This window comes from Macaca thibetana, chromosome 17 (genome assembly GCF_024542745.1).
Source record: "Macaca thibetana thibetana isolate TM-01 chromosome 17, ASM2454274v1, whole genome shotgun sequence".
Classification (NCBI taxonomy): domain Eukaryota; kingdom Metazoa; phylum Chordata; class Mammalia; order Primates; family Cercopithecidae; genus Macaca; species Macaca thibetana.
Window position 1 is genome coordinate 24264239 of NC_065594.1, and position 27002 is coordinate 24291240.

At 42.5% G+C, this 27002-nt stretch overlaps 1 protein-coding gene across 4 annotated transcripts; it reads left to right on the forward strand.

Annotated features, from left to right (window-relative positions):
* The first annotated feature begins 11127 nt into the window (after window positions 1–11127).
* CBY2 (chibby family member 2) lies at window positions 11128–23348 on the forward strand. Of its 4 annotated transcripts, XM_050766198.1 has the most exons (3): window positions 11128–11320; window positions 11620–11700; window positions 21971–23348. In XM_050766198.1, the coding sequence occupies exons 1-3, from the start codon at window positions 11246–11248 to the stop codon at window positions 23159–23161; spliced, it is 1347 nt and encodes a 448-aa protein (XP_050622155.1). In that variant the 5' UTR covers window positions 11128–11245; the 3' UTR covers window positions 23162–23348. The 4 variants fall into 4 exon arrangements, with proteins under 4 accessions (XP_050622155.1, XP_050622156.1, XP_050622157.1 ...); XM_050766199.1 differs by lacking the exon at window positions 11620–11700; XM_050766200.1 differs by lacking the exons at window positions 11128–11320; window positions 11620–11700 and adding an exon at window positions 11949–12431.
* The last annotated feature ends 3654 nt before the right edge of the window (window positions 23349–27002 follow it).

A 27002-nucleotide genomic window follows, 5' to 3' on the forward strand; every position in this document is an offset into this window, starting at 1 on the left:
GGCTGCTGAGCTTCCCAGACCCCCGCCTGGAACCATGCCCAAAATGTTTCACTGGTAAAATGTGTTATGAAAACATTTTATAGCCCACTGATTGTAGATTACCTTTGCTCATATACCTTTGCTCATATGTAATTCCCTGATGCAGTGTTTGAAATACTCCAGGTCAATCCATTGCAGAGAGGGTCTGAAGCACATTCAGTGTCCAGGTTTTACCCAGAGAGCTCGGGGCATTTTTAGCTGGCAGAAGCTCTGGTATAAATGGCAAGGCAGATTCAGACGCATCTAAACTTTATTACATGCACAGCGCATGCCAGCCATAATGCAAAGTACTCTTACTCAACTTATTTCATGATTACCATAAACTGTGCTGTGGGGGAATGTGAACTCGCTTTATAGATGAGGAGTGTCTGAATCTGAGGGGTAAGGTGATTTGCCTAGGGCTGCCTAGATAGTATCAATGATTCAAATCCAGGACTTCTGATTCCCCCTTCCCCTCCATACAACGGGCAATATTAAGGGTGCAGAATTGAGGCTCATATCCTAGCTCTGGCACTTAATGAGTGACCTGAGGCAAGTTACTTAACTTGGTGCCTCAGTTTCTATCTGTAAAATAGGGCTAAAAGGAATAGTCCTCTCTTATAGGATTGTGAGGAGTTTAATGCCTAAAGAGCTTATGCTAGTGCCTGACACATAGGAAAAAACAATAAATATTGGCTATTGTTATCACGATACCTGTTTCCCCCAACTTTTGCTGTCTAATTAGATTATAGTCCTTTTGAGTGCAAGGGATGGTATCTGGTTTCTTTTCCTCTCCTCGTCTCTGCTACTTCCTTTTCTTCCCTTTCCTTCTTTATCTCCACCCCCAAGCATAGTGCCTTGCTCAAAGACAATGCTCAAACGCTTATTAATAATGATACAGTTCAGGCTGGGTGTGGTGGCTCATGCCTGTAATCCTAGCACGTTGGGAGGCCGAGGTGGATAGATTGCCTGAGCTCAGGAGTTCATAGACCAGCCTGGGCAACATGGTGAAACCCCGTCTCTACTAAAATACAAAAAATTAGTTGGGCATGGTGGCACGTGCCTGTGGTCCCAGCTATTTGGGAGGCTGAGGCACGAAAATTTCTTAAACCTGGCAAGCGGAGGTTGCAGTGAGCTGAGATCATGCCACTGCACTCCAGCCTGAGCAATAGAGCGAGATTCTATCTCAAAAAAGAAAAAAAGAGTTCACCTAAAGTTTTCAATCAATCAGTATTTATTGACTACCTTGTGGGTGAGGCCTGCCTGCCACAGCTCTAAAGTCCTTCATTTCCTGTGTTATTTCATTTAGTCCTCACCACAACCTAAAATTGGAAAAACTATCATGCCCATTTAATCACCAAGAAACTGAGGCTTAGCAGAGGTCACGCAGCTAGCTGGGGTTGGCAACAGGATTCCAGCGTAGGCACCTTGACTTAGATTCTGTGTCTTTTCAACTACCTCTGCAATGGGGTCCGGGTGTGGAGGTGCGCATTCCTCTGACCTGGTCACCTGGACAGTTTGTCCTTCCTTAGCGTAACGCAAGTCCAATCTCAGACCCATTTTTCAAAGTCCTGACCATACTATAACTCATCAAGGACACTGAGCAAATGGGACCCTTGTTAGTTCTTGAGGAAATGTTTTAATCAATTTATTTGGCACTATTCAGAGATCATATGCTATTTGGTAAGCATTTTATTATCATTAGGGAGCAACGAATTGACAATTAATTTACAGGATTACACACTTAACTAATCTGGTAATTTTTAATTTTGGTTAAATTGAAATGTACAGATGTGCATAAATCATTATTAGAGTTGTCCTAATAAACAATGCCTTCAAGTTTGCTGCTATTGGTCAAAATGAAGTGGAGACCCACCTGCCTCTTAATTTGGAAGTGTCCAATTCACTTCCATGGCTCCTGCCCTGCTAGGGACACAAGGCCAGTTATCATCTCAGGATGGGAGAGTATGGAGGGGGTAGTGGAGGGGGCAGAGACCTCCCTAGTCACCTCTTTTGCCTTTTTTTCCAAAATAAAAGACCATTTTTTAGAGACTGAATATCTTTTTCATTGGCTGTCTTTTGATAGAGCCTCAATCTTGGATCAAGTAAACAAATTACCTAATATTGGGAGAATGTCAGAGCTTCGGGGCAATTTCTAGTGGCTCCTGGATTCAGAAGGAAAAGTTTCGCAAGGTCTTTCCTGACTTCACCAAGAGAGATTTACTCTCCTGATTACCTCTGGAACTTGGGAGGGCCAACTGCCCTACTTTCTGGCACCTTCCACCTCCATTGTTTCTTCCGATATTCCTGCAAATGTGAGTGACTCTTCTATCTTATAACAACCACTCACCTTGGCCATGCTCCTGAGAGCTGCCATTCTATTTTTCTGCTTCCTTCCACTCTCAGACTCTTCCAACAGCTGGTCTTTCTTTGTTGCCTGATAGACGCACCAGCATCCTCTCTTGCGTTTTGCTGACTCCTGCTTCCTCAGAAGGCAAGAGCTATCGCCAGTCCTAACAGCAGCTTCGCCCAAGACCTTGCTGTACTTGGGCTGCCCCTGCGGCTCCAGGGTAGAGCTACCCTCTGCCCTATGTAGCAAAAATGACCTTGTTTTCAATTGCATCCTGCAATTTGGAGATGACAGGCATCCTGACAATTTGCTACACCCACCCACCCTCCCATCCCCCTTTCCACAATGAGAATGAGAGAAGAGCCAGAACATAGAGCCCACATCCACCTCTGACTCCTGCACCAAGAGCCACAGTTTCTGTGATTTTTCTAGGGAAGGGCAGGGAACCCTGCACTCTGGAATGGGCCCTCCTGCTTGTTGAATTTCCCCTTGTGATTCATCATCAGACAGTTGCGGGCGGGAGAAGCCTGGAGAATCTCGATGCAGGCTTGCCCTTTCCTTTGTCTCTGCTCTACCTGTCTGTTCAGATGAGAAACCTGCGAGGCATGTCTACCTCCCTGCTCTGTGTAGTGCCCAATTGCAGATGCTCATGGAACGTGGATGATTGATGATGGTGTTAATCTCAGTAATAACAGGCATTTTGGGCATGATCTCAGGGAAACTTCTCAGTACTGAATTACAGATGTGCACCCTACAGAGGAGGAAGAAACCCAGCTGATGGGCAACTGCTGAGGTTGGGACCAGGTTGGCCCAGTTTAAGATGCTCCTCCCTTTGAAAACAAAAAGGAAATTAATCAAGCAATTGAACAAGCCCTTACAGAAGCTGTAGTTTCAAGCCTTTTTAACAGAAGCACCAATTGTGTGTCAGCTGCCAGAGATTTTGAGTCAAAGGGTAATTTTGTACGAGGGAGTCAAAACAATGAGTATTTGTTGAGAGGTTACTGTCAGCTTCTATTAGAATGTTGTGTCAACTTAGATATAATTTCCCCACTTTGGAGAGGAGGGAGATGAGCTTTTGAGAGGTGGGGTGACTTGCTCAAATCATAAACTACTATGGATTGAATGTTTGTGTCCTCCTAAAACGTATATGTTGAGCCCTAACTCTCAATGTGATAAATGTGAAGGTGTAGTCTTTAGGAGGTGATTAGGTTTTAGATGAGGTCGTGAGGGGCCCTCATCATGGGATTAGTGTCCTTATAAGAAGTGGAAAAGAAACCAGAACTCTTTCTCCCCACCATGTGAGACACAGTGAGAAGACATCATCTGCAAGTTAGGAAGTGAGCCTGGGAGTGATGGTGTCTTGATCTTGAACTTCGCAGTCTCCAGAGCTGTGAGAAATACATTTCTGTGGTTTAAGTTACCCAGTCTGTGACATTTTGATATAGCAGCTGAGCTGATGAAGATATATAATAAGTAACTATTTCTTGGTTTCCAGCTTTGCACATGGGTCTGCTGATGTACAGTGGCCATGACCTTGCTCTCTGTAGCCTCATTTATTCTTTTTTTATTCTTCAACTTTTAAGCTCTGAAGTCATGTGCAGGATGTGCAGATTTGTTACATGTTTTCTGCACAGATCAACCCATCACCCAGAAATTAAGCCCAGCATCCACGAGCTATTCCTGGTGGGATTGTGGAGCTGAGCCCCTAACTTATGGGATCTGATGCTAACGTTATTGAGCAAAAGGGGCTTGATGCCTGATGCGCTAGAAGCCAATACTATGACCTTGGGCTTTTGACAAAAGAAAAGCTTTATATTGAAAGTGAACTCCAAGAGATAGACCAGGGTCAGCAGATCCAGAGACACTATCACTTCCTGCTTGCAGTCCCACACCCACATTGCAAGCCAGCTTTGACTGAAGAAAATCCACTTATGGTAAAACAAAGAAGATGATTAATTACATTACCAAAGATTTTTAAATTTGAGTCAAGGAGTCTCTCTGTGCTGTCCTTAAGGTAGTATTTTTACTAGAAAAAGTTCAAGGGGTAGATTCTGAGATTAGTAGGTGATTGGTGCATGGGAAGTGGAGGTCTGGAAAGTCCTTGGGCATGCACAGTTATTTCTTCATGTTAACTCCTGAGTTGCATGTGCAAATTCAGGGGGAGTTAGTATAAAACGACTCAGGCTATGACATCAGCAAGCTTATTCTGTGCAAACTCCAGTCAGCCATTTTGGTTCTAATCAATTTTAGCCAGGTTTTTCTTGATCTTAAAAGTGGAGGGAGTTCCAGCAGCTTGTTTCTTTTCTTATCTGTTATCTGGCAAACTCAAGAATTTCTGTTAGTTACTGGTTTCTTATGCTTTGCGGCACAGCTTCAGTTTCAGCTTTTCAGCAAGCTATTTTCTTATCTGTTATCCTGTAAGTCCAAGAATTTAACCGCTGATTTCTTTAACTCTTTGGGGCATCGTTTCAATTCCCCCTGTTCTATGTAAATTCCTCAATTGTGAGGGATGAGGGGTGACAACCACTGTAACTTCTTCCTGCTGACTAGGGATACAAGTCTGGGCCTCAGAAATGAAATTGTTTTGCATTAGGTTGAAGATGTTCTTTAGTATCTGGTTTAATATTAACATTTTGTATTACTAGTACGTTGGTTTCTTTTTTTTTTGAGATGGAGTCTTGCTCTGTCGCCCAGGCTGGAGTGCAGTGGCACCATCTCGGCTCACTGCAAGCTCGGCCTCTCGGGTTCACGATATTCTCCTGCCTCAGCCTCCCAAGTAGCTGGGACTACAGGCACCTGCCACCACGCCCAGCTAATTTTTGTATTTTTAGTAGAGACGGGGTTTCACTGTGTTAGCTAGGATGGCCTCGATCTCCTGACCTCATGATCTGCCCACCTCATAGCATTGGAGGCAGAATTTGATTACCAGATATCCAACAGTAAGGGTTAGAAATAGAGAAAGTCCCATTTTTAGTATAAACCTGCAGCATATATTGGATTCAGTGTGTGATCGAGGAAACTAAACCTAAGAGTTGGCACCTGGTTCTTCTCTAGAAATTTGCTGTAACCAGTCAACTTGTTATCTTATTTTTCTACATATATTTCAACTTCAGGAGATGTATTCATATAAATACAACATGATATGTTAGCTACTATCCAAACTTGTCCGTGCCCCATCAATATGTATTCTAAGGTTATTCTGTTATCTATTATGATCCTGGCTGAAGAGGCTAAAGATTTTTGTTGGTTGCCTGTGGCTTCAACTGCTTCATTTGCTAAGTTACCTAGAGTGATTGACAGATTTCTAATCATATATTCATGATTGTCTACTCCCCACCATGGCAAGAGAGTCCTGCCAAACATAGGCCAAACTCCATCTCCTTGGTTTGCAGGTAGGGTTTGTCTAGTCCTGGAAAATAATTTCAAGGAAATAGTCCTGTGTTGAGTAACACTGGCAATATAAATAGAAAGGAGAGTAGCTAGATAACCTAACAGACAAATGCCTCTCATGCACCAGCTGTCAGCACGTTCATAAGCCCGTGGGTGGTTGACACACTGAAAAAAAAAGTATATCCAGGAGGTGCACAGAGGGTCCCTGACAAATTATAGAAGTTAAAGCTTTGGCCCACTGGTCAGAGACAGGTGTGTTATAGTTTTCTTTTGAACATAATTTCTCTCCAGTCCCCCGTTTTTACCAAAGACAAATCACTGTAGGATCAATTTGTATGTAAAATAAGTTCTAGTCTCATTATACCTGACCTAATTATTTGCATAAAGTACAGCAAGAAGAATGATTCACCATATAGGCTTTTGTTTTCGAATGGGCTTTGCTGGACCTTTTAAAATAAGGAATTTCTGACTTTTAAAAGCCTTGAGATCAGTCAACCCAAGGATTTGCCGTCAGATTGTGCCTGTAATACCTAGATGAATGGATGTGTTATTCCTCTTTTCTCAGGGTCCCAAAATAGGTTGCTGGACCTATCAGAAAGTGACATTTTTTACTTACTGCGAGGACAGAAACTTTGTAAAGGAACCTTACAGACCAGCTACCAGGCCAGTCTTTTTAAGAGGCTTTTTTTATTGGTGCTCTAAAGTTAACCTCCATTCTGGTCATACCTAAAAACATGTCATTCCAGTCAAAGCCTTAGTAAAATAACCAGTGTCTCCAATTGTGTTCTATTACCAAAGAAAATAGGTTTTTATTGAAAACTAATGCAAATAATATATTGCCATAAACTGAGAATACTCACAAACAGCTTCCAAGTTCTGGAGAGAGCAGAGAGAAAGGTAAATGCCTCAAAGTTTTGTTCACAAAGGTATATTTTATCTAATGTGTTGTAAGTTAAAAACGGTTCAAAAGGAAAATGTTTTCTTGACTCAGGAAAACAAAACATAAGAGATCATCAATGTTTCAAATAAAAATGTCATAAAAGATCTTTTTATTCCTCTATCAGTTCAGTCCCATGTAGCTAATTCTTGTTCTGTTTGATGTTGGGTTAGCAATTCTCATGCAACTTTTTAATCAGAGCCCTGGAAGACTTTTCCTAGTCTGATGGCATTATCTCCAAAGTTATCAGAAATCTGTGTTTAAGAGTACTGATCAGAGTCCTTTGCATGAAAAGTAATTTGGGTTGTAGCTGATTGGAAAGCTTTTTAGAGAAGAATTCAAAACAATAACTGTGGATTACAAAAACTTAGCCATGGCTAAAACCTGATAAAAGTTGTCAATTGTCAGGAAAATGTAGTTATTTCTATTATATGTAGCATTTTAAGATAACAACCAGAACCATGACTGACAGCATCACATCAGGACCATCTGATTTTTATAATAATGTAATCTTAAGAATATTTCTACTAATAATGTATCTACACAAATATAACTTTTAAAAAGATTTAACATATCAAAATTACGACTGATAGCATGTGAGACTTTTATAAACGTATGTAATTTTTAGTACATTTATATCAATAGCTCACCCATAAACATAACCAAAAGAAGATCCAGTATTATTTAGCATCTGATAATGTCTCCCATACAACTTTACCAGATAAATCCTACCAAAGATGTTAAAAGATTCAGAACATTTGATCAAAACGAACTACAGGTCATTTTAAAATAATAGTTATTCATTTAACTAGCATGACAGTCAAAGGACCTCAAAAGTAAGTAACAGAAAGTTACATGGGCGGTTTCCTGGTTATACAAAATAATTCAGACATATCATAAAGCCAAGAGTATAAGATTATATTACATTTGAGGAAAACATTGCTTTTCTAAACTTTAAGATAAATATGTTAGCATTATGCCATAAGAACAGCATTAGGGCTGGGGTAAAAAATTGTAGGAGTTCATGAAAAAGTTGAAGAAGAGTTATCAGACCAGCCAAGCAAAAAGATATGTTTTTTTCAAGGGGAAAAAAACAGAAGATAATGAATGTGATCTGCAACTTATATGTAACAAGGTACAGGAAAAGTTGAACTTCTGAGATATAAATCTGACATTTTAATTTTAGAATTTAAAGTCAATATTTCTTGCAATATCATTGAGAGCAAATCAATACTTCAAAAAATTTTGTGGCTTTAACCAAAATTTTTAGTTTTGTGTTAGTGCATTTTTAATATTACAGCTAATTTTGATAAGACCTTATAAACAAATCTATTCAATCTCAGTTAGTTTTGACTGCAAGATAAGATTTCCATAAACCTTTTATAACCTCTTCCAATTTGTTATATTTTCATTCTTTAACTTTCTATATTTATTTAGTTTTATCTATAATTTTTTTATTCCTTCAATTTAAAACAATCCTTTAGAACCTCTAAACTAGGCAAAATTACTTGCCCTTAAATGAAAACCATATTCCTGTCTTCTTATGTGTTTACCAAAAACACATCCTATTTTTCTTATACATTTTGCATATAGAATTATTTCTCTTGTATCTAGTAGTTTCAATTACATATATAAGTCACAATATTAACTCTTAGTAATCCTTATTTTAGGGAAGAACCTAGGAGGTAAGAACTCTTGAATTGTCTGTCATATATCAGTATTTTATAGATAAAATATTCTAATTTATGTATTTTAAAACCATTTTTTAACCTTTAGAAACATTTCCTTATACATTTTCTTAATTGGAAGTGACCCAGCTGCTCAGTAAGTATGATAACTTCAAGATTTTCAAAAACATAAGAATTTCATTTATTACGTTTATCTAATTTATTTAACAGTTTATCTAGATTAGTTATGAGAACAGAGATATTAGACAAAGCTAGTCATCATTTTAAGTTTTTTCCTTGTTAACCATTTCACAGCTTGTGAATATCAGGTGTTCACCTAAGTAAGAACTTTGAAGTGAAATACATGGATATTTTGCTGATAAATCAGAGGATTTCATTGTTGTCATTAAACCAACAATATTAGTCTTACTTATCAAAAGAATCACGTAAACAAAGATTATTCTGTTTTGGCTAGGTTTATAATTTCGTGACTTTTGTGCCAAACCTGGACATCTTAAAATAACTAGCAGATGCACATATCAGCTGACCAGTAAACACAGGCAAAATCACATGCTGACAATTCTGAAGACATATCTATTTTTATTTTATCAATAATTTTAAATTGGTTTTATTTTCCAAAGATTATTAAAGTCACATGAACTTGAAAAGCTTTTGGGCTTATTTATTTAATGTATCAGTACTCTTTTATTTATAAGCTCATTTGATACCATATAGAAACAACACATAACATAATGCATGTATATGCGTAAACGAGACAGTTGGATCAAACTTATTTTCCTGATAAAATTAGAACCTGTTCACATAGCTCAACTTTATTTGCCCTGATGAGCAAAGCAGTTTCCATGGCACTTTGATTTTAAAAGACCTCTTTCATTTTTTTTTTCTTTAACCAGTAACCTTAAACTAGTAATACCATGAACAGTAAGTTTTATCTCAACACTAGTAAAAAAGTCAGCAGATTCAAAGTAGTCAAGAAGAAAAGACAGGCAAATAACTTAGAAGACTACATGACAACTCTTTAGGGGCAGAAGAAGAAAGAGGGTTTGACTGACATTTTTTCCATGTGCCATTTTTCTTCAGGTTTTCTAGTTTATGGAGTTGCTTTGTTCTAATTGAGTGTGCGGATAAACTACTCTGGAGCTCTCATAAGGCTTCTGCTGGAGCCATCACAGTCTTTAACCTCTGTTAAGCCAAACATTGATACACAGACCAAAAATACAGACAGATCAACAAAAATCAGAACCAGACTAGATTATCTCAGTGGCTGCAGCTTTTTACTATTGCCTTAATTCTTTGTGACTTGAACATACACCAGATTTGGGACTCTAACCTGACCAGAATCCCCCTTGGGTAGGACTCAAACCCACAGTCCTAGACAAGGGTGGGACTCTCATCCATAATCCTAAACCACAGGGTGGGACCTGAACCCACAGTCCTTATGATGAGTTCAAAGACAATTAAAAGTACAGGTACGTATTAACAAGGTACTCACCAGAAAGATGTCTAATCCAGAAGCAATTTCTTTTCCCAAAGGAAAAGTGCCAAGGGAACCTGAAGTGCCATGGTAGAGAAGCAGGAACCCTATAGTTGAGCCTCTGAACGCACTGGTCTAGGTGGCTACTCAGGATCAGTGCAGGGGGCCTGCACACCACTAGGGGCAACAGTACCTTGAACAGGCTGTTCGTCTCACCTGGGGTTCTAGTTTGTTATCAAGCAAAAGGGGCTCACTGCCCAATGTGCTAGAAGCCAATACTGACACCAAGTTTTTGAAAAAAAGAAAAGCTTTATATTAAAAGTCACCTCTGAAGGAGGCAGGAGTCAAGCTCAAATTTGTCTCTCTGTGCTGGCATTAAAGCAGTATTTTTATTAGAAAAGGTTCAGGGGGTGGATTCTGAGATTAGCAGGTGATTGGTACAAGGGAAAGGGAGGTCTGGAAAGTCCTTGGGCATGCACAGTTATTTCTTCATGTTAACTCCTGAGTTGCATGTGCAAATTCAGGGGGAATTAGTACAAAACATGTGGTGGAAATTCAGGCTACGACATCAGCAAGCTTATTGTGTGCAAGCTCCAGTCAGCCATTTTGGTTCCAACCAATTTCCGCCAGGTTTTTCTAGATCTCACAAGTGGAGGGAGTTTCAGCAGCTTAAATTTCTTTTCTTATCTGCTATCCCGAAACTCAAAAATTTCTGTTAGTTACTGATTTCTTACTCTTTGGGACTTTCCAGATCTCCCATTTCCATCTACCAATCACCTACTAATCTCGGAATCTACCCCCGGAAACTTTTCTAATAAAAATACTGCCTTAATGTCAGCACCGAGAGACCGGTTTGAGTTTGACTCTTGTCTCCTTGGGAGTTGACTTTGAATATACAAGTTTTTCTTTTTTAAAGAACGTAGTGTTTTAGTATTGGCTTCTATTGCATTGGGCAGTAAGCCCCTTCAGCTCTATCACACTAACTCCAGGTAGATAGCATCAGAATGAAATGGAATTGTAGGGCACACAGTTGATGTCAGAGAATTAAGGAATTGAGTAGTGTCAGAAAACACCTCAGACTACACTTTCTCGCTTGGTGTGGGAAGAGTTCAGTTGTGTTTCCTTCTTCTTGAGTGACCGAACTCCAAGAAGACGCCACTTCTGGAGAGAAACTAGGGGTCTCAACTTAGCCTGGCAGTGAGAATACAAATGGCAGCTGGGATGACCCAACAGGGGGCTAATGCTTGAGCTATTGTGTGTCACACTGACCCTGACTGGCCAAGTAGTCACAGCCCCCACAGGCTCTTCCTGCCTGTCAGATGCCTCATTCCCACCTGTGATGCTCAGACAGAAACCATGAGCCCTGAAAAACACCCTATTGTTTTGTGATGTCACCTCTGGAATGTTCTGAGTGTTTTGGTGACCAACTTCTGCATAGGACCTATACCTGGCAACTCACATTGGTATGGCTTTTTACTTGAGATAGAAATAATCATCTTAGGCAAGCAGGTACAGTTATCTCCGCGTCAAAGACTTTCAAAAGTCTTTTACATCAACTATAATATCTAGCTTAATATCTGTTCAGAGGTTGATAAACCGTCTTGCCAGATATCGTCTACACATTCTTCCAGACTTTCATAATTGTACATAACTGACAAGAGGGAAATAAATGAGTAGAAAGTTCTATGTTTTTTAGGTGAGCAATTGAGGCCCAGAGGATGAGTTGGGAAGCAGCAATCTTCTTCTTTTCTCTTTTCCACAGCACTCAAGGCCAAATTTTACAAGAAAAAGAGATACCAGATCTGAAAGCCTAGAAATTCCAATCAATGTGGTTCTACCTCAGGTAGGGATAATCACAGAGGATGTAACCTATCGGTGTTAGCCAGAATAACCCCCTACCCCCTCCTTCAAAACTCTAGCAAGATGTTGTAGAATAAGCAGAGAGAGGGCTTCAGGTTCTAGTTTGGGTTGGCTGCCAGCAGGCAGCGTGCTGGGGAAGGCCACATAGCCCCTGTGGGCCTTGGGTTCTTTTTCCCATGAATGAGGTGGTTGGGTCAGATGGTTTGGTAAGAACTTCCAGTCCTAACATTCCAAGTTTCTATGATACTCTGAAGTAACCCAACCTTCTCAAAACGAGACCTTTTGGTGCTTAGTGTTGTGCATTCACTTTGGATTTCTAGAGGAGAATTAGAACTGGGACTTGGAATCAAATGCATAAGAATGAATCCATGAGAAGAAAACCTCCTTCATGGACAGAGGGGTACAGAGTTATTTGGAGTTGTCAAGAGAATTAAGCCCTGCTATGCACCAAAGACAGATGTAGGGGCCATGGGCATAGATGCTTTTGTGGTCAATGAATTGGTGAAGTCCTCACAGGCTAGAGATTCTCAGGTCTCCTCCTGCCTGAAATCAGCTCTTTCCTTAGTGGAGTCTTCTTGATTGAATTGTGTCTACTGATGCTATGTCACAAAGGGGTGGCTTTGCTTTCTCCAGAGTCACCTAAGGCCTCATTGGAAGACCAGGGCCATGCAACCAGAGGGGTTGAAATGTAGGATGGAGGAATCCAAAGCAGAGGTAACTATCTGAGAGCTCTGTCCAGGGATGTGTAGGAGGAGGATTGACCACTGGTGAGCATTCCAGATATAATTGTAACAATCTAGGCAAGTATGTTCAGTGGGAGGCAAACATATGGAAGAAGAAAACATCCTGGATGTTTATTTTCACATTATCTTTATAACTTTGTAATGAACAGTCACTTTTCTATGACTTGAATCTTAGCTAGAATATAAGATAACTTCCCCCTGATCGTTCGACAGGATAACAAGCTGTAGGAATCTTTTTGGGCCTGATTCTTTCCACCTGAAATATGCAGGGAGTTGTGTTGGCCACTGCTTCCCCAAGAGTGGGTGTTACTGCTGTGATGCCTCATGGCCCATATAAACCAATCTTTTCTTCCAGAATCCTGGGGCCTCTCAACTTTACATGCTTTGAAAGTACCTCAGATGGCTGAACGTTCTCTGATAGTAACCCTCAGTAATGTTGGCAAAGTTGGTGTTTAAGAAACTTGGTCAGGCAGAGGATGCCAACCTAGAGGTGGGTGTGAAGGAGGGGATAGGATTTGAAAGAGTAGTGGTCATGTGATAGAGAAATTGGAATGATGTTTCCATCAACACCTACCGTAACTTTCCCTCCCCAGCTCCCAGAAACAGCCCAGCAATCAAAGAGAAGAGAATGTGGTTTAAGACAGCTCAAGCTTGTCTTGGGGCTGCCTGATTACTGTTCTGGAGGACCTGGTGCTGCTGCTGGGGTCCTGTGGGGGCAGAGTGGGTGAAGAATGAGAGGATATCTCCTGTCTGGGCATGTGTACCTCTCACGGGAAGTGTATACACCTGCCAAGAGGGCACAAGCCATGCACCAGGTTTTGGACACCTGTCAGGATGCTCAAGACTGGCACTCTGGGGACGGGTGTGGGTGTCTATAAGTAGATAATCTGAACCAAAATACCACCAGGGCTGCGAGAGGGACCAATGTGCTCACTCGGCCTCCCTAGATGAGATGGTGCATGGCTTAGGGGACAGGGTTGATCTGGGAAGCAAGGAGAGGAAGAAATATCGACTGAATGTTAGTGCGATCATGTGTTGAGCACGGTGCCAAGTAAGTGTGAGGTAGAGATTTTACAGGTACAGGAACTGGCAACCCCAGGAACCCCACTAGTAATGGCAGAGATGGAGGAAGGGGCTTGAACTCCAATCAGTGCCCATGTTCTCCGCTATACCAGGGCACATGCCACTAAGCTGGGCCACGCTGCATCTTAGCTCTGTGGTTCTTCTTTTGCTCTTTGGAGATGGAGTCTTCTCCCCGCATCTTAACCGCTCATCTCTGGGCTTCTTATTTTGTATTTGCCAAAAGCTACTCTATTCTGGGATGGAATCCACTTTCCATTTGTTTCAGAAAGGACTTGTGGCAGCAGCTCTGTCTCTAGAAAGTGCCTCTGCTTCCCAGCTCCCAGTCCTGCTGTGTGTTTAGGCTTCTCAATTACATTGCAAATGCCTGTGATCACTACTTGTTATCACCCTTAGGTCTTTTCAGGACGCATTGATTTCCCGTTTTTCTTCCTCACATTAAATATTTGTGTTTTCTGATCTATTTCCCTCCAGCACATTAACTTGCAAGCCATCAATGCTATTTCCAGCCCAAGCTAGCTGATCTCCTGGTTCCTTTTGCACGTAATGATTCAGTTCTCAAAGACTTTCACATTTCCCCAGTGAGCATGCTCTGTGAATTTCATTAAGGCATTGTTTACTCCTAGGTCATTAATGAAAGAGCTACACCAGGTCAGACTGAGCTCCAATAGCACACACCAGTGCCATCTTCATCCTTCCCAGTTGCCTTTTCTCCTTCCCCTTTGTTTGGGCTTGTTCCTCAGAAGCAGTGAATTCCTGCTGACAGCAGCCAGATCGCCGCCAATTTGAATAACGGTTCCCAGGAAGATTTCACAAGAGTCTCTGTTAAACAGTATGCAAACATACTACATATGACATCTTCTTTATCCTGTTTGCTGTTAACGTTGTAATTCTATCAACATCGATCACATTTACCTTGTGAATTATCCTTTTACCTGTTAGTATTTATTAAAACCACCACTGACTTTGCCATGGTACCGAGGAGGTGAATTAATTTAAAATAATGATAATGAGACTCAGTCTTGTCATCTCATATGAAAATCAGTAGCATATTTGGCTTTTCCTTCCAGAATCCTGGGGCCTCTCAACTTTACATGCTTTAAAAGTACCTCAGATGGCTGAATGTTCTCTGATAATAACCCTCAGTAATGTTGGCAAAGTTGGTGTTTAAGAAACTCAGTCACCAGGCTTTGACTCTATCAGCAGTGTTGGGACATCTCTTCTGGGCTCTGGTAGCCACATTTTTTCAGGGGTGGAGAGGCGGCAGTGTGTCAGCTAAGCCTGGCTAGTTGCTGTTCAATCCCATCCCCAAACCCTTTGGATGGGAGACCACAACTCCAGTAATTCCACCCCAGAAGGTCCCATCCAGAGAGACCTGTTGCTACAAGTCCTGTAGCACCAGTAAGGGATTTTGGTCCTTTCACTTCCCCTTTTCCCTTTGCCCTTTGGCCTTTGCTTTTTGCCTCCCTTCTTTCAATTGTCCCCTTCCCCCATGTTCTTCACTTGCCACCAGGTTGGTGATCTGACAAAGACACAGTTGTTGGCAGATTTCAGGCATTTTCCTTCCAGGACCACTTACATTTACCAGGGAGGGTGCCAGACCTAATGTTAAGAAAGAATTCTAATCCACAGGTGGGACTTCAGGCTTCTGTGAAGGCGATGTTCGTGCCCAGGGCCCTTCCTGGATCCCTGGCACTAATGCATCATTGGGTTACAGCTATGAGCATATTTCCCCAGAGGACAGAGTCTCTTGGCACCTTTCTAGCACCCGATGGGAAGGCATGATGAGCCCATGGCCAACTTATTCCCCTTCTGCATCAGCTTCATATCCCATTCTTCCATGAAGAAGCCAATCTTTTTCTTTCCTACCTAGTGGATCTCTATGTGAGGGCATTTCCTAGAGACCAGGAAAGAAACAATCTTTTTTTTTCATGGTCAGTTGCACCATGCTACATAGATGGTACCTCCCAGGCTTAGGAGAACATTACTGGGGTGTTCTTGGGGCTTGTATTGGCAAAGACCTCTTGTCAAAGGCTAAAGGATATCAGGGTAGGTTAGCTTGGCCCATGAAACCAATCCAGTAATACCACTGGTCAAGGAGTCCTACTGAGAAGGAACTGGCTTCTAACACAGGCCAAGGAGGTCTGGAATCCTGGAACTGCATATGTTCGCTGAACTCAGATGCTCAGTTTTTGGGTAGCCCTTTTGTAAAGAAATATACTCCATGTTGCATAGCGCTTTAGGCTGGGTATGTTTAAACCTTACCAGTAGAACTTCCCATCTGTTTAGTTTTTATGACAGCTTGCCTACCACTTTCTTGTCCTCTTGCAACCCCAGGAAGTAGGCAGAGCGGTCATGTTTAGGCTTATTTTAGAGGTGACATTCAGAGAGGCAAAGTGACTTACTCAAGAGCAGTCAAAGGAGGGACTTTTGAGCCCAAAGTTACTGGAAATTTAGGGCCTTTACCCTCATTGGATTATATATTCAAGATGATGAAATGGACCACTAGCATGCTTGTGTGCAGGGGGTGACGGGAGCTTCCTCTAAGGGAGTACATGGATGAATCTAGGTGTTTGTGGAATTCACGTGAGGAAAACTCCATGCTTATAGATTTTACATCATACCATAACAGCTTTGCCCTGGGACTATTTTAAAGTCTTAAGTATGAATGGAAATGAGGACATAGCTTTATCAAATACACTACATATATTAAGGCAAAAGAAATGGCCATTTTTGTAGGCCAAAAATGGTAAAATGTTAACAGTTTCTTATGGTTCAACCTAGTATTTGCTCCCAATCTTGCAGTGTATTTTGGTTGATTCAGTTATTGCCAAGGAATGTGAAATTTGCTTTCTAATTCCCAAGACTTGGGATGTCACAAAAACAAGGGATAGGTCACTGTGCTTAGATAATTGCAACTTACTCATATGGGCAGAGGAGAGGCCTGGTTGTAAGAGAACCATTGCAAAGGAATGATATTAGTACATGCAAAATAAAATGTCTGAGCATTGTGAAGTGCTAGAATAAACATGGAGTTTGGAGTCAAATATCCTGATTTTAAATCCTGGTTCCACTCCTTTACCAGCTATGTAATCTTATGCAGAATCATGCCAGTTCTTTTGGGTAAGATATTACATATGAATACAGAAATCAATTAGCATATAACCTGACACATTATAGTCACTTGGTGTTATTTTTTTTTCTGGTTCTATATAATCTTTCTGTAAAGAAATGCTAAGCAATGTCTCTTCTAAAAGCAGTAGTCCTTCTTGCATGTATGCAGCTCTTTATAAACAAAGAAAATGTTCCAAGTCTCCTTTTATTTCTGAACAATGAACCCTCTGAGAGAAGTAGGTCAGATGTTGGTGACATTGTATAGAGGGTTGTACAGGTTGTGCACTGCAGTAACAGTGAATAGTGCCTTCTAGAGTTGGGCATTTCAAAAATATATGGGTTGGCCCTGATTCATGTCAACATCCACATTTTCTAGGAACTAAGGCACAGAAATGAAGTGACTCTATAAAGGTCATGCACTCATATAGTGCAGGGCCAGAACTCTCTTCAGATGTTATCGTTTCTAGTCCCCTATTCCCCACACCTTGCTGCCTGCATTAATGCTTCCTGCATTTTGACTTCTCTCATTTGCACCAAGAAGTAATTGGTGCTATTCACTGATTCTTCAAATCAACTGGAAATTCCCTGAGGGCAGGGTCTGTGAGCTTGGAACACAGTAGATGCCAAATTAATGTTAGTTGATTCACTGACACTAATGTAGGGGAAAAATTGGTGCAATAACATCTTGAATGGGTACATGACTAGGGTGAAGAATGTTCACAAGGCCAAGAGCTTTCCTTTAAGGATTAAATCCAGCTAGCTCTGATCAGAATCAGAGAAATACCACAGGAAAAAACAAGTTTGTTTTGGATCAATGTTTTCCCAAAGTTCAATCATGAACCTTCTCATATCTAAAGATGCCTGTATATTTAATATAGGTATGTTTTTCTATTACTTATTAAAATAAATATATGACTACTGAAAACATTGAAAATATTCTAAGAAACTAAGCCATGAGGAAACACTGGACTTGACCACTTTCTTGGTCCTGTCTGGGGATAGGAGGAAAGACAATAGGACTTAGATGTTGGAGAAGAATTTGGTTTCCTGTTGAGAAAATAAAGGGGACTTATTAGTCCATCAGCATTTCCTGGATTAGGTGCTGTGGGCATGGAACAAGAGAGGGCACAAAGCCTGCTTGGGAAGAGGTGGCCATTTAGGGGAGAGGACGGGATGCCAACTAGGTTGGTAAAAGAGGGCTGCTAGGGTCATAGTGGTGCCAATTTACAAATGTGAATCCACTGGACCAGAGATAGGCCAAGAGAGCACTTAGACATAATGACTCTTACCCTTCATTTTACAGAAGTGGAAACTAAGGTCAGAAAGTGAGTGGATATGAGCAAGGTCACCTGAATGTGTAAATAAGGACCAGGGCCCAAACACCCAGGGTGTCTGTGGCTAGGGATCCACCACGTTAATGTTTTGTTTAGTGTATTTCTGTTGAGGGGCGGCAGAATGTTCCTTGGGTACCCAGTTTGGAAGGTGGATGTAGAACACAGGCAGCTGAATGCCATGAGTTAAAAGCCATCATGGCCAAACATGGGCAGGTAGAAAGCATCCATGATTCTTCTTTGGACCCTTAGTTGGATCAAGAAGATTGCCTCTCTGGCTGAAAAAAAATGATCGTTAAAAAGAAATGAGAATTGGGGAGATTTGAACACGGACTCAGCATTCGCAGATATTGAGGGAGAATTGTTAAATTTTAAAGGGATGATAATGGTATTGTGATTCTGTTAAAGAGACACATATTTATGTATTTGTGGATAAAATGACACAATGTCACTTTGCTTTAAGGGAACCTAGTGGTAGGGGAGTGGTTGTAGAATCAGATTGAGGCCTGGTGAAACAAGTGTGGCCTTGATTTGATACTTAGTGAAGCTGAGTGATGGGTACATGGACATTTATTAGACTATTCTCTCTCTTTTTGTGTATGTTTGAACTTTTCCATCATATAAAGTGAAGGAAAAGATATAATGATCCCCAAAGCACTGTAAGTCTTTTGATAAATCCATGGTGGTCTCCCATGTGTGTACTTCACACATAGAAGGTCAGGGAGCCAAAAGTGGGTTTGTGTCTTAGTGAAGGAGCTAGTGCTGGTTATTTAACTTCTCTGGGTTTCAGCTTCTCCATCTGTAAAATAAGAATAGTAATAACATCTTACATGTCAGTGTAGTGAGGATAAATGAATTTAGTAGGTAGAATGCTCAGTTCAGGGCCTAGCATGAAATTGAGGCTCAATGTTTGTTTCTTTCTTCCCTTTCCTTCTCAGGACTGGGATGCACATGTTGACTAAAACCACATTTTTCCATGTTGATAGCTTCTGGAGTCAAATCCTGCTGAGATAAAGCATTGGTTCTAGTGCAGGGATGGAGAGGACCTCTCAAGATTCACTCCTGCCGGGCGCCATGGCTCACGTCTATAATCCCAGCACTTTGGGAGGCAGAGGCGGGCAGATCACAAGGTCAAGAGATCAAGACCATCCTGGCCAACATGGTGAAATCCTGTCTCTACTAAAATACAAAAAATTAGCCAGGCATGGTGGTGCGCGACTGTAATCCCAGCTACTCCGGAGGCTGAGGCAGGATAATTGCTTGAACCCAGGAGGCAGAGGTTACAGTAGCCGAGATCGTGCCACTGCACTCTAGCGTGGCAACAGAGCAAGACTCCGTCTCAAAACAACAACAACAAAAAAACCATTCATACCTTATTGGCTTTGACTAATCTTCCCAGAAATCCTGGATCTCAGGACCTTAAACCTACCAGAAAATGGTCCAGGTTATCCACCGTGAGGTGCATTCTGATCACAGACAGCTACGGGAGCCAATCTGCTTCCCCAATTGACAAATGTGAAAACCATGGAGGCTGAATTTTTTTAAACTAAATAAGATTCTGATTGCAGAATGCCCGCATACCCTCGCTATCTGGAAGATTGAGCATATCCTTACAAAGTTAATGACATGTGCTTATTGCAAAGTTAATGGCATAGAACTGCATCTTCTATTTATCTAGCTCTTTAGGTTTTAAAGAATTCTAACCAACTTTATATACCATGCAAATTGTATTTCTCTCTCTACATACGCATACACACATATATAAAATGTAGCTAGCCTGAGTTGTTTTTTATTTTCTCTATCTGTACACTTGTGAAAATAACCTAAGACATAAGGAATTGATATCTGGAGAGCATTTTGATATACTTGGATGAAGCACTTTTGGTGTATTTGGAAGTAGCTATCATGATCTTTCTATTTAAATTCATTGCTGCAATCATCGCCTCTTCTCCAGTGTGCACTCCACTTGCTCACTTCTTTTTGAATACATCTTACAATTCTTGCATTAGTGAAATCTACTTTTTCTGATAACAACACCTTACGGTTCTTTGGCACTGTTGGTTTTAAAAATATTTTTGCATTTTCCCATTTAATCCTCACAACAGTGTTGTGAACTAAGCAGGGCATATATTATTTCCATTTTACAGGTATATTTCATTGGCTTTTCAATGTTGGAAGGTGCCTTTAAGATCATGGAGCCCAACTCCCTCTTTTTCACTCGTGAAAAGTCTGGGGGTCAAAGAGGATTAGAGAGCACTCTGGTTTCAAAGTGCCCATCAGTGACAAAATCAGGATGAAAATTCTTGTGACCTTTCAGTCTTTAATGCTGGTGCAACCCTCACCTAAGCAAATTGCATATTCTGCTTGACTTAGAGCTGTCCTAACCACCTGCAGCCAGGATCACCTGAGGGAGCTGGTTAGAAATGCAGATTCCTGGGCCACACCCCAGTCTGAGTGAATCAGACTCACAATGGGAGGCTCAGAAATCTGCATTTAAAACTCACTGGGGTTATTCTTCTGTACTGGGACGTGTGAAAGCTACCAACTCATTGGAGTTAAGCTCTGTGGATCTGAACCCCGTTTTATGCTGTGGTCTTGAGGTCTGTGGCCACCATCATGAATTCTTCAGGGTCTTTGGCTGGCTGTATCACCACATGTTGAATGCTCATTGCTCAGTGATATGTCTGGGATGGTTTTTCTTTCCTTCCAAAATTATTAGTTAGACTCTGCTTTGAGTCTAGCATTGCATTGGAAGCTGGAGTGGATGTTTAAGGGGCTGCTAGCAGAAAAGACGCAAGGGTGGCTAAGAGTGAAGGATATGCCCAGATGGGCAAGAGAGAAGGCTGGGCTGATCAATGGCACCACCATTTCGGACACAGCAATTTGGGTGGCTGTTTGGATGATTCATGCTGCTTCTCTGCTCATGCTAAGTGAGAGTACACACCTGTGGGCAGTGGCCCTTGAGAACAGTGTTTGTTCCTCCTTTAGGGTGACAGAATGTGCTAGAGCCCATGCTTAGTGCTTTTGTACATTACCTTTTTTAATCCTAAAAATGTCTCTAGGAGTCAAGGAGTAAATACAATTATCCCAATTTGAAATTGTGGAAATTAAAGCTCAGATAACTTGCCCAAATTCTTGTTAACTGGTAAGTAGTGAGGCAGAGACTCAAAATATTTGGTTGACTCTAAAATTAATGCTTTTGACCTCCATAATATATAACTGTTTCTCATTATTCATGGATTCCATATTTGTGAATTTGCCTACTTGCTAAAATGTGTATCCACCAAATCAATACTTAAAGCACTTTTATGGCAATTCTCAGACATGCACAGAGAGGTGAAAATTTGAGTTGTGTAAGGCTGAGTCCCCAGCCAAGGAGCCTTCTTGTTTCAGCTCTCAGGCTAGAAAATAGGGTCCATTGCGCAGTCGATCTAGTGCCACTTTTTTTTTTTTTTTTTGTGCCTTCTTGTGCATTTTGTTGGTGATTTTGCTGTTAAAAATGGCTTCCACGCCATTCCAAGTCAAGTGCTGTCTAGTACTCCCAATCACAAGAAGGCTATGCTGTGCCACATGGAGAAAACACAGGTGTTAGAGAAGTTTTGTTTGGGCATGCGTAACAGTGTTGCTGACGTGAGTTCGATGTTAATGAATCAATAAACAATAAGCACTAAATTAGGTTATATATTGTTTGGTTGACAAAATTGTGACCACAGGCTCCCAGGAATGTAGCCCTCTATTTCCCATAGGAGCAATGGTTCTATATTTGGTAATTCAGCGTTGGAGATGACTTAATAGAACAGAACTCACTGGAATGACAAGGATCCGCCACATTTCCTTGTGAGGACCCCAAGAGGCAAAAACGCCCACTGTGGCCAGGCCAGACAATCAGACGGGGCTTATCCGGGGATGTCCTCGCCCCTTACTTTGTCAGCCAGCCCCGAGTGTGTCTGTCCCATCGTTAACGCTTTCCCATTCTCTCCCGCAGAGGGGCACAGCCGAGCCCTTCCCGAGGCTCCACAACTTGCACAGCATCCCTCGCTGCGCGCAGCAGGCCGCCCTGCCCCGGCTGAGCCGCAGGATGGCGAGCCAGCACTCCTACCCGCTGAACCGCTTCTCCTCCGTGCCCTTAGACCCCATGGAGCGCCCCATGTCTCAGGCCGACCTGGAGCTGGACTACAACCCGCCGCGGGTGCAGCTCAGCGACGAGATGTTCGTGTTCCAGGACGGGCGCTGGGTGAATGAGAACTGCCGCCTGCAGTCTCCCTACTTCTCCCCATCCGCCTCCTTCCACCACAAGCTGCACCACAAGAGGCTGGCCAAGGAGTTCGTGCTGCAGGAGGAGAACAAGTCTCTGCGGGAGGAGAACAAGGCCCTGCGCGAGGAGAACAGAATGCTCCGCAAGGAGAACAAAATCCTGCAGGTCTTCTGGGAGGAGCACAAGGCCTCGCTGGGCCGGGAGGAGAGCCGGCCCCCCTCACCGCTGCCGCAAAAGGACAGCGCGTCCCTGGAGGTGGTGAAGAAGGACCACGTCGCCCTGCAGGTGCCCCGCGGCAAGGAGGACAGCACCCTGCAGCTACTACGGGAGGAGAACCGCGCGCTGCAGCAGCTGCTGGAGCAGAAACAGGCCTACTGGACCCAGACAGAGGACGCAGCCGCCCCCGCCGAGGAAAGCAAGCCCGCCCCCTCGCCCCACGAGGAGCCCTGCAGCCCCGGGCTGCTGCAGGACCAGGGCTCCGGCCTCTCCTCCCACTTCGAGGAGCCCAGAGGGCCCCCCGCCCCGCAGGAGGACTCCAAGACCCTGCGCGCCCTGCGGGAGATGGTCAGCAACATGTCCGGGCCCTCCGGGGAGGAGGAGGCCAAGGCGGGCCCGGGCCTGCCCGACGGCTGCCAGCCCCTGCAGCTACTGAGAGAGATGAGGCAGGCGCTGCAGGCCCTGCTCAAGGAGAACCGGCTCCTGCAGGAGGAGAACAGGACCCTGCAGGTGCTACGGGCGGAGCACAGGGGCTTCCAGGAGGAAAACAAGGCCCTGTGGGAGAACAACAAGCTGAAGCTGCAGCAGAAGCTGGTCATCGACACCGTGACCGAGGTCACCGCGCGCATGGAGATGCTCATCGAGGAGCTCTACGCCTTCATGCCGGGCAGGAGCCAGGACCCCAAGAAGCCCAGCAGGGTCTGAGGCCTCCGCCGTGCACCGGGACGCCGACTTTGGGACACCGAACACTGGGCAAAAGAGAATCCCCTGCCTGCCTTTGTCGTCCTCGCCTTTCCCAACCAGTTCGTACCTATTGAAAAGCAGCGTTAGTGGCCTTCCTAAACTCAGAGTATTAATAAAGGTGTGAGGAGGCTGGGGCTAGTTGACACCAGCATGCTGCCTTTTTCTTTGGGTTTCTTTGTTTCATAAAAGATAGACAATATTTTAGAGCAGTTTTGGGTTCACAGCTAAATTGAGCAGAAAGTACAGGGAGTTCCCATAGACTCCCACTCCACAAATGCATAATCTCCCGCATTATCACCATCCCTCCAGAGTGGTACACTAGTGACAGTCTTTGAACCTACATGGACACATCATAATCATTCCAAAGTCTGTAAGTTTGCATTAAGGTTTGCTTCTGGTGCTGTACATTCTGTGGGTTTGATTAAATGTATAGTGACATGTAGCCACCATTGTAGTACCATATAGAGTATTATAGAGTATATGTAGTACCATATAGAGTATTTTTATCGCTAAAAATCCTCTATGCTCTGCCTATTCATCCCTCCCTCCCCCTCCAACCTCTGGCCACCATTGATCTTTTTTACAGTCTTCATAGTTTTGCTTTTTCCAGAATATCATATAGTTGGAATCGCCAAGTGTGGAGCGTTTTCAGGTTGGCTTCTTTCTCTTGGATATGCATTTAAGTTTCCTCCGTGTCTTTTCATAGATTCATAGACAGCTCATTTCTTTTTAGCACTGAATAAAATTCCATTGTCTGGATAGATCACAGTTTATCCTTTCATCTACTGAAGAAAATCTTGGTTGCTCTCAAGACAATTATGAATCTGACTTCTTCTCTCCTTTTTTCCCCTGGTCTCTTCTTTACCTCTGCCTTTATTATTGTCTCTGTTTTTCTCTTTCAGTTCTTCCTTTTTTTCCTTAATTTTTTCTTCCTCCTCTTCTCTTTCTCCTATCCTCCTTGCTCCCTCATCATCTCCAATTTCTGAGGCTATAGGAGTGGGGATAGGTCTATGGGGGAAGAAATTACCCTAAGCCAGGGCTTTTCAATTGTGCCATTATTATTTGGGGCTGGACAAGTCTGTGATGGGGGCTGTCCTGTGCATTGCACAATGTTTACCAGCATCCCTGGCCTCTACCCACTGGATGCCAGTAATAGCCACCTGGCTCCCAGCTGTGACAACCAAGTATGTCTCCAGACATTGCTGAATGTCCCCTGGGGGACAAATTTCAACACTGCTATATGTTTCTCCAAGTAACATTGATTGAAACACAAGTCCTAGGAAAACACTGAGAAAATAAAAGGTTTGCACAGAGGAAATGCTGCTAGAATCCCCTCCGGCAGATTCATAATCGTACTCTGATTTAAAGGTCCTAACAAGTCCTACAGTGAAGTAATCTGCTTATCCTGGGTGAACCCATAATTACCCAATTTTATGTGATCTTGAAATCTTTTTCTGTTTTCTCTGTTATTCACCCAGTTTGGGAATGAGTGCCCTGTGCTCTCCCCAACCCCAGGCTCACTTCCCTAACCCTGGATTCCCTCTACTTACTCATGTTTCACACTTACCAGTTGGCTGCAAGAGAGGAGGGTGGTTGGCTGTCAGGTTTACTGGGGAGCAGGTGCAGAGACTCAAGATTTGTTGTCCTGGGCTTCAGTGTCCATTTCAAAGTTGGACATATTTTAAAGCCAAGAAATTGAAAGGTACCCTTAGGTGACTATAAAAGGGACTTGGGCAGTGGTTCCCAAACTTTGCTGTGTAGTGGAATCACCTGAGGGTCTTTGACAAATACACCCGGACCCCACTTTAGACATTATGATTTAATTGATATTGGCTGTGACAGGGCAGCAGGGCATTTAAAAGCTCCCCAGGTGATTCCAATATGTAGCAAAGTTTAGGAATCACTGTATAGGACAGTTAAGCCTTCTGATTCTCAATGTAATGCTCCATTCACTAATAATGAAGATAAATGAGTAGTCACATGTTAAGGAAAGTTTACCCATTTTGCTGATGGGAAAACTGATCTTTATATTGAGACAGACAAGAGTTTGAGACTGGAATATCATCACTCCTCATCCATTGTTCATGCTGGCTAAATTTCTGAGACTTGAACAAGCCAAAAGCAGTCACCCACACCCACAGAACTGTTTGCACCCCACTTTTCACTTGATATGACCTCCAGTAATCCTCAGAGCCGTGTAAGGAAGGCAGTATCATTTCTTCCACAGAAATGGAAACAGGAACTCCAAGGGATTGCAGCTAATAGGAGCCAAACAGGGACTTCAATGTATACCAAATGACTGCAGATCTCAAATTCCTTCTATGAGATCAGATTGCCAAGTAACCCTGGTCTCTGAAAATTAAGTTTAAAAGTGGCTTTGGGACCAGGAGTGGTGACTCACCTCTGTAATCCCAGCACTTTGGGAGGCTGAGGTGGGTGGATTACTTGATCCCAGGAATTTGAGACCAGCCTGGGCAACATGGTGAAACCCTGTCTCTACAAAAAAATACAAAAATTGGCTGGGCACAGTGGTATGTGCCTGTAGTCTCAGCTACTCGGGAGGCAGAGGTGGGAGGATCTCTTGAGCCAAGGAGGTTGAGGCTGTGGTGAGCTGAGATCACAGCACTGCACTCCAGCCTAGGTGACAGAGGCTAAAAAAAAAATTGTTTTGGTGTCTGTTTCTCAGATTTAGGAACTCATCAAGTCTTACTCAAAATAGCATCAGAAATTCCAAAGAAGGGAGAACAAAATGACAGGAGTATTTCTTCTCACTGACTACACACCTAATTTTCATACAGGGAAGGTAACTGATGTCTACACAAAGGCTAAATCATTTATCCCCTCTTGCCACCAAAATCTGAAAAATGGGAAGTTGCTGTTGATAGGCCTCTGGCCCTTTGCTATTTTTTGCCCTCCTATATTTGGTAAATTCATCATTCAGGGCATCATGACGTACCACACTTTGTTTAAGTCAGTATAATAACCATGGAGTATAGGGTTCTTTTTTTTTTTTTTTTTTTTTTAAATGAAACCAAATTGATTTCTGTGATTCCAGACAGTGACAAGACAAAAGGCACACTCCCCATGTTTGTATTACAAATATTTAACTTGGATTAAAGTATATAACAAGAGTCTGATGTTTTCTCACAAGCTGACAGAACTCAGAGAACATAATACTATTTAACAATGTCAACTTTCTCTGTCAGGCATAATCTAAATGGGTGGAAAATTAGCAAGATGAGCCATAAAATATCATTTTTATGGAGTAGGGGAGATTTACTTCAAAACAATGTTTCATTGTGTAATGCAATCTGCCATAGATTAATTAACAGTCTAGCAGGATCTAACCTCTTGTGGAACGGAATGAAATTTCGTTCTTCAAGGAGAGTGTCCTTTAAGCATCTAGATTCCTTTCTCAACTTTTTCTTTGTCTAACTCCTGGTCTAACCTTAAGTCCTTCTCTAGGAACCAAAGTTGTTTCCTCTTGCAGGGCAGGTCTTGGCTTCATTCTAAACATTCAACTTTTCCTATCTTCTTCCATTCAGCCCTTAACTTGGCTGGCTTTCTTGATTGCTGGAGTAGACCCTCCTGCTGAGTTGGCTGAAACCTGTCGATAGGTCTATCTGGTTCTGTAAGTTGTGGATCAGGTCAAATAAAGAGGAACATTCAACAACAAAAATAAAATCCTAAGCCCCCCAGCCAACTGAATAGGCCTCCCTTTCTTAGCCAAGGAGACCTGAGAGGAACCTGAAAAACTGAATTTGCAGCCACAATGGGAAGGGAGGTCGGATGTGCCTCATAA

Coding starts and splice junctions, on each gene's coding strand:
- CBY2 (XM_050766198.1), top strand. CDS start 11,246: ATGTCACCTCTGGAATGTTCTGAGTGTTTTGGTGACCAACTTCTGCAT. Junction 11,321..11,619: donor ATACCTGGCAACTCACATTG/GTATGGCTTTTT, acceptor TCTTTTCCACAG/CACTCAAGGCCAAATTTTAC. Junction 11,701..21,970: donor TCAATGTGGTTCTACCTCAG/GTAGGGATAATC, acceptor TCTCTCCCGCAG/AGGGGCACAGCCGAGCCCTT.